The sequence below is a fragment of the Semicossyphus pulcher genome, unplaced genomic scaffold (assembly GCF_022749685.1).
Source record: "Semicossyphus pulcher isolate SPU_LCO1_2020_fin unplaced genomic scaffold, fSemPul1.0.p SCAF_12, whole genome shotgun sequence".
NCBI lineage: Eukaryota > Metazoa > Chordata > Actinopteri > Labriformes > Labridae > Semicossyphus > Semicossyphus pulcher.
The window spans coordinates 13,558,388-13,571,453 of record NW_027211626.1 but is presented as its reverse complement, the minus strand read 5'-3'; the positions used below and the strand labels follow the sequence as shown (position 1 = coordinate 13,571,453).

The 13,066-nt window shown below is 42.6% G+C and overlaps 2 protein-coding genes across 3 annotated transcripts in view; one reads left to right on the top strand and one right to left on the bottom strand.

Annotated features, from left to right (window-relative positions):
* sdccag8 (SHH signaling and ciliogenesis regulator sdccag8) overlaps nt 1-5,032 on the top strand; it is a 43,826-nt gene extending 38,794 nt beyond the window's left edge. Inside the window, exons 17-18 of the mRNA XM_069658035.1 lie at nt 4,288-4,414; nt 4,739-5,032. Coding sequence (XP_069514136.1) covers nt 4,288-4,414; nt 4,739-4,777 — 166 coding nt within the window. The 3' untranslated portion in view covers nt 4,778-5,032. The remainder of the gene's footprint in view (nt 1-4,287; nt 4,415-4,738) is intronic.
* Nucleotides 5,033-5,774: 742 nt separating this feature from the next.
* Nucleotides 5,775-13,066, bottom strand: part of akt3a (v-akt murine thymoma viral oncogene homolog 3a) — a 54,868-nt gene continuing 47,576 nt past the window's right edge. For both annotated transcript variants that reach the window (XM_069658037.1, XM_069658038.1), the window contains exons 12-14: nt 12,228-12,315; nt 11,035-11,137; nt 5,775-10,343 (exon numbers count right to left, since the gene is read on the bottom strand). In XM_069658037.1, the coding sequence (XP_069514138.1) occupies nt 10,258-10,343; nt 11,035-11,137; nt 12,228-12,315 (277 nt within the window). In that variant the 3' untranslated portion in view covers nt 5,775-10,257. The remainder of the gene's footprint in view (nt 10,344-11,034; nt 11,138-12,227; nt 12,316-13,066) is intronic.

The window sequence follows — 13,066 nt, the reverse complement described above, 5'->3', positions numbered from 1 at the left end:
GCCATTTCTCCTAAATAATTGTGTTGTACTGCAGAGCGCCGCGGTTTGTCTCTGCAAATGGAAAACCAATGTTTCCAATAAGTTCTCATTTATATCTCAGACATGACACAAACAAAAACAACATTGTGAATGTAAACTCCATCACAGCCTGTAGTTTGTTTTGTCTGTGGCTCTGGAGGAGCTTTGTCAAGCTGGAGTAAATCACCCTGATGACATCATCACTTCATCAGTTATTATTCTCCTGGATTAGTGGAGTAAAAAAGTTAACTTGAAACCTTTGTAAAAAACTTTTGCATGTGGAGTTTGAAAATGTGGATGTTTCCCATAATGCAACTTGCTTTGATTAGACTTTCCTCACCCAGCATTCTCTCGACACATATTCAGACCCCCCCTCCATGAGAGTGCCACATTAAATAAACACATTTTCTAAATGATATACTTAATTCTACTTGAAATGTTGGCACTTAAAGGGTCACTCCAGCCAAATAACAGGAAACATTTTCTCACATTTACCTCCACTGGAATCTAGTCGTGCTGATAATTTGGTTTTTGGTTACGGATCAACAGGGACAGCGTTTCTGGAAAGAGATGTTGCTGGGGAATTTTTTTAAATTCATAATTTTGTAATCACAATAAATCAAACAGGCAGAGAACTTGTGAGAGAACGATTTGTATGATTAGAAACATCTTATCGAGATGTAATTGATTGTGGAGATTTTGGGGATGACTCGATCCTTTAAAGTCATTAAATCAGATTATGAACACACAGGACTATTTCTGATTGATGGTAGATTTGTCTTCTGTCTGCATCTTGTCTTTCACCGGTGAGGAAATAACTTCACTAAATCATCCGAAACATCACATCTGCCTCTACTAGCAGTGTAAGTGTAAAACTCCTCTTGGCAAACAGTGTTAGCATCTCCTGCTTTACAAACCTGGAGAGGATTTCAGAGCTGGCCAGTCGACAGCATATCTCTAAAAAAATCGATATATTCTCCTTCTGGAGATGATTGTTCGAGGTGTTCAGTGAGTCTTAATGCATCCAGATCAGAGGTTGTGATTTGATACGGACTGGCATTTTCTAAGTGTGACTCAGATTAGTTTGGCGGTGCGGAGCTTAAGGCATTCAGTCGACACTTTCTCAACACTTCCCTCATCAAACATTTAGAGCATCAGAACAACAGGCTCTGTTTCTGACCTTTAGCTGCTCTGCTGTGTGTGTGTGTGTGTGTGTGTGTGTGTGCGCGTGTAGCTGATATCTCCTGTGCTTTGTGTGTGGCACATCGGCTGTGTCTGTGTCTTAGCTCACCACAGCAGGGCTCTTTCTGTGTGACTGTGACGTGGCGGTGGCCTGCTGCGTCGTGCTGTGTGACGGCGTAGGAGGATGAGGGAGGTTGGCTGGCCAGGACAGCTTGGCAACCGGCTGCAGGAACACCAGGCGGGGAGGGGAGTCACCGCCCTCGGCCTTCAGGACTGGACGGAGCCTCCAGGTCCGAGATAAACCGCCCAGCGGGGTCTTCAGTCCGGATGCGGCAGACGGCTAGAAGAGAGGACGGCAAAGAAAGGAGGACTGAAGTGAAAGTTGATGATGATGATGATGGAGGAGGAGGAGGAGGAGGGACTTCATGAAGAAGAGGGACGGGCTGGAGCAGGATTAGACCCCGCGGTGGAAAGCGAGGCAGCGCAGGGCAGAGTGAGGACAGAGTGGGGGAGGTGGGGAGCAGATTGCGGAGGAGAGTTGGGATGTTCGCCTCCCCCGTCTGTCACACACAGGCAGCCCTGCCACTGCCAACATGACCAGCAGGGCAGGGGCATCTGTCTCCCCCCCAGCTACCTCTCTCTGTCTCCCCCTGCCCTGAGCCACAACTCTCCTCATCCTTCTCCTCCTCCTCCTCTCTCTTCCTTCCTATCACTCATCTTTCCTGCGTTACATGGCGCCTTCTGAACCTGTTGAAACAGCGACAGACCAAGTGAAACATGATGACTCTGATCAGTGCAGTGGTTTTTAAAGCTCTTTCAGCTTGTGATTTTTTTCAATCTGAGGAATGTCTTCTTCCTCCTGTCAGGCTGTGAACGTGCTCTGAGAGCGAAACAGCACTCTGCTGTGATTAATCTTTTGCGACGTAAACCTGCAACTCTTTGGTATTTCAAAGGAAAAAAGTAAAGATTTTAGAAAACACTTTCTCTCAAGACTTCTATGAAGGGTCCTGATCCCCTGAATGATAACCACCGCAGTGCGCTGTAATGAGTTTGTTAGACACTGGTGTTTGTGTGTGTGAATGAGTTCACCGCTGCACGAGAGGAGGGGATGACTGGCTGAATGGATGGATGGATGAATGGATGAAATAAAGGGCTGCTGGTGGGAAATCTTTTAACAGACAATCCACCTCCATCCCCCGAACACAATCAACACACACACTATTCATGCAGGAATACACCCCTGAACCCCAGCTGGGAAACACCACCTCCCAACACACACGCACACACACACTGTCTACACACTGTGCAGTAAAATAGTTCAGTGTGTGCAGGAGCCGCTGTGTTGGAGAGGGACGTCCCAGTAAAGACAACTTTCTGACCGGACTGTTGACCTGCTCTTTTTAAAAGGATGACTATAGGGCAACAAGATTGATCAATTAATTCAGTTTCCAGAAACATATAGAGGCAGGGAAAATGTAATAGTGAATATATTATCTGTTAGCGGTTTCTTTCCTTAGCTGGAAGCTCAGAAACAAATGTTTAACTGTAGCTTTGTACCAGTTGCACGCCGTATTGTAGCATATCTGTCCTTTAACAGTAACTAGTAGTATCTATGCAGTGGTGGAATATAACTAAGTGCATTTTAAGAGTATTACCATGTTATGCTACGTGGTGTTATTAGTCAACTATATTTCAGAGGATTTATTTCCCACTCTATTTATCTGACAGCTATAGTTACCTAGTTGCTTTTCAAATTAAGATTTTGCATTGAAACACATGAAAAGCGGATATAATTGAAACTAAAAGCTTATCCTCTTTGGGCCCTTCAGGGTTCCTCCTGGAGTATGAGTGTTTCTATTTACTCAACAAATGCATTGTGGTCATCCTTGATGTCTTAAAATCACGTTCAATTTTTTCTTTTATAGTTTAAATACTGTGCTGTTTTCTTTCTTTTAGTTTGCCGTCTTCTTGCTCCCTGTCTTTGTTTGGACGTTACCTTATAGAAAATATGTAAAACCAATGAAAATGTTGTGCATCCCTGTGTCCTTGCACATCTATGGATGAAGAAAACTGATGATTAAATAAATAGCTTCAGACTCTCATGGAGATCAGAAACTCCACAGGGAACCTAAAACGCAGGTTTCAGATGTTTAGGAGCTGTAAGCAGTTTAGTCCGTCCGCCAACCTCACATATTTCTTATTAGAATATCTGTTCCTTTTCTAAGACCTACCAAAGTCTACCGACCAGGGAGGACTTTCCAAAAAGTTACAACAAATTGGTATTTCCTCTTTTAAGATCTAACATAATTTATAGTCTTAGCACTTTCATACGATTATGCTCTCTACTAATTCTGAATGCAGGACTTACACTTCATAATAGAGCATTTTTACATTGCTGTTGGTACTTTGCACTGTGTCCTCCATGCAATAATCTGGAGGAGGTACATAAGTCTGTCACAAACTGAGGCACCTCTTTCATGTTTCATCAAACAGAAACACAAAAGTTTTAGATCCTATAAAACAGTCAGCTTTCTCAATATGTCAGTTTATGAAGTTTTCAATTTCAATAGTGTTTTACTTCATGCATGTGTTTAAATATTGTTTTAGTATTGTTTACTGTTTGGCATGGCCCTGTTACTAACCTGACAGTCACTCAGAAAGTTTGTGGATATGTCACATCTGATCTGAAGCTGCAACAATTGTGGTTTATTACCAAAAATCACTATAAGTTCAACAGATGAATTGATGATAAAACATACGTTGCCGCCCTAATGTGATCCATTCATTGGTAAGTCGTGTCCGATATCGATTCAGTGCTTCACAGTGTTCCAGCTCTGCATCACCTCCTCGTCTGCACTCTAAGCCCTAAACGAACACTGCTGTCACACTCCTGTAAACACTGCTGAATACTTGATCAACACAAAGTCCGGTGATATTAAAAGCTTTTTGTGGATCCAGCTCTCTTTCAATATTTACAACATTTGGTTTTATATCAACCAGGAGGGTACGTTCCTCTCACACAGTTTCAGTCAATATTGTGTGTTCTGTGTGTGTGTGTGTGTGTGTGTGTGTGTGTGTGTTTTGCAGACTGCAGCAGTTGGACCGTCACTGTCAGAGCAGCGCCCAGCAGGTGTGTGAGCTGCTGGCCAAACAGAACCAGCTGATGCAGGAGAGAAACACACTCAGCGAGGAGATGCAGAGCCTACACACAGAGGTACGCACACGCACACACGCTTCACCTCTCATACACACAGCAGAGTGTGTGACTCACTGCTCTGTTACTAAATGAATAGGAGATGGTGTCTTTTTCTCTCCTCGTGCACGTTCGAGTTGTCAGTTTACTAAAATAAAATCAGTAAGAAGACATTTGTCCCTTCATGACTAATGATTCTGTCTGGTTCTGGATTTACTGAAAACATGTTGTCTGAGTTCTGCTCTGATTCATTATCAGAGAGATTATGTGTGCTAGACGCTCAGACACCAGTTTTATTTATGTATATATGTGTGTGTGTGTGTGTGTGTGTGTGTTTCTGTCTAGCTGCCGAACATGAGACGAGTCGATGGCGTGTCCACCTGAGTCTGTCCTGCCTGGTTCCTCCTCGAGTCTGGATGTCTTCAGAAACTTCCTGTTGATGAGAACATATCAAACCGTTATTGATGTTTTGTACACTGACTGATGCAGGTACAGGTGTGCTCATCACTTTTGAACACACTTTGTTTACATAATCAGGTTTCATGTTTGTCAAAAGACTGTTACTGGGATATAGTGGTTGGAGGATATTGTTTTAGCTGTTTGTCTTATAAACATTCATTGATTAAATAAAAAAATCCTTTGGTGCACGACTAAAACAAAAAGTGTGTTGCTTTTTCATGGGAGAAAAACCTTAAACCTCAACAACAACTTCAGTATGTTTCTGGTTTTCATTTTCACAGTGGAACTGACCGTCAGAATTTAAAGGGCCAGTTCGCCGATTTTCAACCTCAGTCCTATGGTGCTATTACGGGGAGCTAATGCCATTATGGTAGAAGAAAAATGCAATTTGGCTCTGTGCCTTTGAAGGACGCTATCCGCTTCTCCAACGGGCCCTGGAAATCCTCCGCCAGACTACATAAAACGCGTTATCTGGTGGAGGCCAGGGAGCTTTCTAAACTACACTTCCTTAATCTAGGACGCCCGCCTCTGATGTCGTCTCGTTCAAAATCGTCAGGTTTGAAGTGTAGACTGCAGACCTGAAGATTTTTTTAGACGACCCACCGGTATATTCTCGTTGAATTTTGGATTCTGTACCGCTCTGAGCCATCGCCTGCAGCGATCAATGTCCTTGACTGGAAAACGGTACTATTTCACTCCAGCGTCTCTCGCTGGGCCGTTCATTTCAGAGGGAGGGGCGCAATGTAGAATGGGCAAAACCACGAGCTGTTTGTACAAATTTCTCCACAGCTACCGCGCCAATTTCAAATATTATTGCTTCTATTGATTTCAGAGAACACCAGCTTTGACTGACAGTGGCTTTTTCCATCCTTTAATGATGATTAATATTTAGTCACAAAGCAAAACAAGTGGACACCGTTGCAGCAGATTGACATAGTGCTTTATTGAAGCTGTCTGTAAGAAGGAAAATAATGTGCATCCCTATCATATACATTTTATGTGTAAAAATACTAAGGATGTACAGTGTAAAAAACAGCTTCATGTTGATGGTAATTTGTTGTTTTCACATCCTGGCGGCCTCACTGGCCAGCAGCACTGCATCCTAACAGCATGAGGGACAGAAAAAGGCTGTTTGATCGATCTGCCCAGTTTCCCCACACTGTCCCAGAGTCAACATCTTCTCTGCGGAGCTTACCTCGGGTATTACAGTGATTCAGGGAAACATGGCCGCTCTGCGAACAGCTGGCAGCTGTCCAGAAATGTCTCACACGACTGTAAAGCTACAGTAGATGGACGTGGACGTGGAATGAAAACTCAGTTACACTTTGGAATATTTGTACATGTTTGCCGTTTTTGTTTGCTGTTTATAAATAAATGCGTCTCATGCTTGTTGATGTAAATGATGATAGTAGTCTAGAGAGAAGAGAGGGGAGGATTTCTGTCGCAGACATGAGGTCAAATACTTTCAGAAATCTGTCCAAACACTGGAGCCTTTTTCGTTACGCCGGAATGAGTGCGGCACATGTTTTTTTGGCTGATTCAGTCCGTTGATTAACAACGGGCGAGACCAATACAGAGCAGCTGAGGTCTTTGAAAGGATTGAACATTTTATTCGGATACTACTGGAGTCAGATCTGTGGTGTGATTGATGTGCAGTACAAACAGAGCGAACGCCGTCAGTGCAGCGCCGATTCACACCAGTCGAGGGCACCAGTAGAGCTGTGACGAGGCTGAAACTAAACTCCAACGTCCAGTTTAAAAACCTTTTTTTGGTGGAAACATCTGAGACAAAGGTAAATTACCGACGTGTGCCAACAATTGATTCGGAGCCTCTAAGGGAAAATCCTCATTGATGGAGAGGAATACTAAGCTCCTACTTCTCCACTTACAGCACTTGGAGATGTTTTTTAATGAGCTCTAACCTCAGAATCAGCCTCTGGCGTTGTTGCTGCCAGTAAATAAACTTGAAGGCTCACCCAAGGGAAAACTTTTCACAACAGAAGAGGAGAAGGAGTCGGCAACATCCGAACGTTTCAGTTTATGAAGACCAATTGAGTGAACTGCGCAGTAGCAGCACTGACTCATCTGTGCCGTGTGGTACACAATCACACAGGTCTTGCCAACTGTAGCCTTCAGAGCAACATCAAAGCTATCGGTTGTATGTGAAGGGGAGATGTGCTTTAAAAATCCTCATTTTCTTAAAAACATAAAAAAAGCTAAAAATCCTCCTTTAAAGCAGGGCTGAATCAGATTCCTATGAATCGTATAAAAAGTGATGGATGTGAAAGTGCTGTGGCCAAAGCTACAAAGCGGTATTTCATGAGCTCTGGTTTCTAATGATTTTGGCGGAAAGCGTGCACATACAGCTAGAACTCCTCAGTCACTCGCAGACCTGGGTCAAATCAAAGCTGAAATCCTTCCAAATACTTGGGAGCGTTTGCTTGAGCCTGTCGAGGGTGCCAGCTGGGTGGGATTCGGCTGCTTCGGCTGTGCCAGACAGGCTCAATCGATCACAGAGAAGTACTTTTCATTAGAGTTCTGAGTGCCACTTTGACTCAGGGCTGGTGGTGCGGACAGAGGAGGACTACAGCATGCAGGCCAGCGCCATCCTTTTATACTTTCTGCCATAAAGCGCCTTTTGCGAGCTAACAGCAATTTAAGGGATGTGCAAGAGTAAAGCATATGGACTTAAGAGCAGCGGAAAAACAGGTAATGTGTCGTATAAGAGATATCTGTAAAGAAAAAAAAATGGAGGCATTTATTTTTAGGACAAAGTCTGACGACTTCAACTGCAGAGTGAAACACAACTACACCCCCTATCTGTTAAACCTCAAAACAAAATGACATCAAATAAATAAAATAAAATAGAAAAGAAATTCAAGTTATCCGTCAATGATGATAAAAACATTCAAATAAATATATTGGAATACAATTTCCTATGCCTAATGAGAGCACATCCCCTGGTGCTCTCTTTACTCTGTGTCGTCCAGATGTTGAAGGTGATGTCTTCCACATAAATAAAAGCAATTTAAATTTTGAACATTTTGTCTATTTCCTGACATCTAGTAAGTTTTGACTCTGAAGTGCTGGACGTCCAAGTTTTTAAATCATTGTGCGCTAAACCATAAGGCTTACTGGCAATTAAAGACAGTGAAATTAAGGGGATTTAAAATCTCGTTGGTCACACTGGAAGACATGACGACGCAAACAAACAAAGTCCAAACCGAAGAAGTGACAGCACACGTTAAAGACAGAGGAGAGCGCAGGGATGGTTTAGTGGTCTGATCATTCCAAAGCTGTAAGTTTAGCAGCGATAAAGCTCTTTCTCATTTATAAATAACCTACAGGAAACACTGACCTACCTCACAAACTCACACTTTGCCTCCTTCCCGACTCGCTCTGCTCTTTCTCCACACTTACAGTCAACAGTTACACTTACAGTATTGATTCTTTTCCATCCTTACCGCTTCACATTCACACCTCTGTGCTGCACTCGTTCCTTTCTGCTCAACTTCCTCTTCGCCTTTCTCCCTGAACTCTCCCTCAGTCATCATCTACACACAGCTGGGGTAAGAGTAAACGTGGAGGACACCTGTGGGAGCATTTGGATAACGGAGAAGAACGGGTGAATAAATAAAAAAGAGCGAACTGTTCTGTCTTTCTTTAACGTGTCCTGTCACCTCTCGGTTGTCACATTTTGGTCACAAAACAACACAAACACATTAAAATAAACGATGGAGCAGGAAGGCTATCTGCTTTCCCTCCTACATTCTTCAGCCATTTTTGTTTCTTGAAGTGCCTTTTTTTTTCCTCTCAGCCCTAAGAAATAGTTTTTTTGTTTTCTAGAATAATGTAATAACAATAGAAAAAGTTAAATATAAAACCGATGAGTAGAACAATAAATAGAACATGTATATATTATAGCCGTTGCTGTGATTGGTGTAAACCCATAACTGTGGATGCGTACCTCCTCACAGACCATAATTTGTTTTTAAGAATCTCACAGGAAACAGGAAATCAGCCGTTACCTCACTCATCATTACATCATACAATTATCACATTATAAATATTTCATATCATTCTTGGAGCTTTATCACCTGTACTCTCTCTCTCCTCTCCTCACAATGCCCATCCTGGACTTCTCCTTTCACTTTCCTGCACACAGGCAGAGAGGTACAGCCGTGTGGTTCCTAAAGCCATGACGACAATATGTCACAGTAAAGCTTTCCGTCATCGACACAAAGTACCGTTTCGTTTTCCCTTTTGGGACAGAAGACATTTAAAAATCAGAGGGACTTGAGAAATAAATAAAAAACTTTGGGGTGGAACATTCAAACCAACCGTTTTCCTCTCATTTTCACCTCTGCAGTGATGGGTATACAAACCACCTTGCACTGCATTGTGGGTAACATAGTAAAGCTCATGGTTGAGGAGCTACATCCCTCTGAACTGCTGTGCTTTGAGGTGCGTTCTTGAAAACAAACCCATAATATTATCACACACACACGCACACACGCACACCCTATCATCTTAATCTACAGAGTCTATATGTATTAGTCGTACATTAGGAGTAGTAGCAACACCTGCTCTGCAGCTGTACAAGCATAGACGTTAATACAGGTGTTTGATGTGTTGCTGGCGCCTGTGTGATGATCTGCAGCATTAAGCTAGAAGTGTAGCACCAGGTTGTAGTAGTAGCAGTAGTATAGTAGTAGCAGTAGTAGTACCTGTAGTAGTTGTGGTAGTAGTTGAAATAGCAGCAACAACAATAATGAATTGCACCGAGCAAAACCTGAGTCAAATCCTGCTTGACAACATGAGGTGCGTAGGGTTCTGCTCACTGATGAAAACTGCTTCCCCAATGCCAGGCAGCCTCAATCAATCCCAGAATTATTCATGTGAGGGTTTGAAATCAGACCCGAGTATCTGTCGGTTTGTAAAAGCCTGAGATACAACCGGTAACGGCAGTTTGGGTTTGAATGACTTAAAATGCTGTATCTGCTGTAAGCCACAAAAACGTCTCCTTGAAATGCAGCGGCTGTCTCGCTGGATCAGAAATCAGAGTTTGGTAAGACTGACACATTTCAAAGCACAGCAGGCCACAGGTTATGCTCCTGTCTTTAAAGGGACATTACATCATAATTGATCACATCACAGTCCAGATCACCAAGGGTTGCAGTGCAGGACTAGAAAGAAATTTTGCCTGGAAGTTCTCTCGGAAAAGGGACTCATGGGAAAAAAAAGGAGTAGGAGACTGGAGAGGTGAAAAAGAGAGGTGAGGAGGAAGAGAAGGGCAAAATCCTTCTAGTCGGGGTCGTTCTGAGTCAGTCCAAAGCTGTGGGTCTTTTTGTCCCACACTGATGACCTCAGAGACCAGCTGTGATGATGTCACTGTGATGGACAGTTCATTCCCGGCCACTGGCGGAGTAGGAGAACTGAGGGAAGTGCGGCCTTCTCTCGTTGTCCAGACAGTCCATCCCGTCCTCGTCAACTACAGGGAAATTAGATAATTAATGACTTCATTACCCGTCACCTTTCACTCAATATAAATACACTGAATCAAATAAGAAAATGTTTCATCTTAACATAATCAAACATTGTGTTTGTGTTGCGTTATTGTGCTGTAGATTTAAACAGAACACGATTCATTTAACAAGTGGCTCTTTGATGTGCCAATCTCCTGCTAACTAACTGATGTGCGACCTACAAAACAAGTGGAACCGCACGTTAGCGCGGAGAAACACTTCGGTTCCACTCATGCATAATTCAGTGCCGAACATTTTGAAACCGGCGTCTTCATTTCAAAAGCCTGTGAAGTGTTGCATGTGGCCCAAGGACTGTTAGAGATACTCGAATAAACACACAACGGCACTTTTGAGTGTTTGTTTCTCAAGTGGAAACGTCTCACCTGCAGAAAGAGAGGGAGCACTGATAATCTGTTTAGATCTGCAATTATTATTATTATTATTATGATCGACAACTCTACTCAATATGCAGTCAAAGTATTCTAAGTATAGCGTTGCAGCCCACACACGTTTTGATGGGATGTCTGCTAATTAAAGACTTATTAATCATTTTTAACAAGTCACTCTGTTAACTTTAATATTACTCTTTCCACTGAGAGTAGTTGCAGTGATTTGTCTGTGCATACATGAGTGAGAGAGAGAGATCGTGAGACTCACATTTCTCTGGTGGAGTGATGGTGATGGTCTGGGCCGTGAACTCCTCATCAAAGTATCTGGTGTCTGTCTCCGACGTCACCTGAGGCTTGAATGGAGGGACCATCTGAGGCCGAGACGTGAGGAGCATACAGAGATGAGAGATTAGACTGTCTGATAAACCTGCTGCTGCTGTTTAAAATACAGAGCTGCTGCTGGAAGGACATCAAACTCTGGATCGCAAAAAAACTTCCTTAAGATAGTTGCATGTCAGGTCTGTGAATTTTTAGGGTCTCATACACAGCAGCAACACAAAAGTAGCTTTCCAACAATAATGATTTCTTTGTGCCTCAGTCAGATTTAGAGAACTTTTAACGACCTTTGTGTTGTTTTTACACAAGTAAAGGAGGGAGGACAGAAAAGAGTAATAAGAGGACAAGAGAGGAGGGATGAAAAGGAAGAGAAAAGGAAAAGACAGGGAAAGTAGGAAGGTAAGGAGAGGAGGGAGGTGGGAGAGAAGAAAAGAGAAATAAAAAGACAGGAGGCTAAGAAAGAGAACAAGTAAGGAGAAAGGGGAGGCGAGGAAAGGATAGGCAAAGGAAAATAAATAAGGGACAGGACAGAAGGGGACAGAAAAGAAAAAAGGAAGGAAAGGAGGAGAGTAAAGGAAAGGTGAGGACAAGAGCAACAAGCAGGAAATGAAGGGAAGGGAAAGAAAAGAGAGGAGTGGGGACAGCAGAGGAAAGGAAAGATGGAGAAGAAAAGGAAAAGAATAAAGGGAGAGGAAAGGAAATATGGAGAAGTAAAGGAGGGAGGAAAGGAAAAATGAAGATGACGGAAAAGAGTGCAGGAAAGAAGAGGCGGATGTGAAGAACAGTGATCCAGCCAGGAGACAAGTGAATGTAGGAAGCTCAGCACCTGTGTAACATGCTATAGGTGTTTCCACACAGGACTTAACGTACACTTTCTGGTGTTATAGGAGCAAACAGGAGACTGATAAACCTCCAGGATACAAGATCTCACCTCTCATAATGCTCTGTAATGTACCCTGCTGCCTGTGCTCATGCACACACCATGTGTTTCCTCATGTGTTAAATCTGAACCTCTATAGAAATACAATTAATTACACAATCACCATGCACACAACTTTTCTTTCTTTATTATACATTACATAAAACTCACACACAGTACAGTGTCCCCACCATGTTTCTCCATACCTTTTTATCATAGACATCCTGCCAGTCAACGCCAGAGAAGAAACTGTGTCTCATTATCTCTTTAGCGTCATCTGGTCCTCCACCAAGTCTGCAGGAGAGGAGAGGAGAGGATTATGTAGAACAAAGCTAAGATCAGTAGAGGAAACATTTCATTGAACCAACATGCTAAAAAGAAAACAATCAATCCAATGAAAGTTATCAGAGGTGATGAAGAGGTATTTATTACTTTGTTTGGCAGAACTTGTATAAAGGTGAAACAACTCCTCTTTGATGGTTCACTCTCAGACGCCAGTAAATCGATGAGAAGGAAGCCTCGCCTTCCAGGTAATTTAGTAAAGATAGCATTTTTCTTCTTCACATTACAACAGGTTAAAAAAAATCGAGAGAGAAAGCGTTTAGATCCCTGATGAAGGTTGTGTTGACTTTAAGCGTAGTAAAGAAATATACTAGCATTAGCATTAAAGATATAATCTCAACTGGGTGTCTAGGGCGACATTCATGGAAAAAATCACAAGCAGCGCCCAGTTAGTGACGCGTTTTCCAGATTCGAAAGTCTAAAAAGGAAAGCGACTGTCAGCGAGGAAAATCAAGAGTTAACCGTAACAAAGGGAGCCAACCATAGACGTTTGGTTATCTGGGATGTATGCGTCTGCAATTGCCTATACTACTTTTCCTTTATTCAGGTACGCAGAGATTTTTTACACTTTTTAACTAACATTTACCGAAAGAGTTCCTCTGTGTGTCCAAAATGTAAAGAACAAGCGATTATTTAAAAAAGTAAGGGACAAGAATTTGTTCCCTGACTCTCAAATTGCCATGTTTTTTTGTCTGTGTGGCGC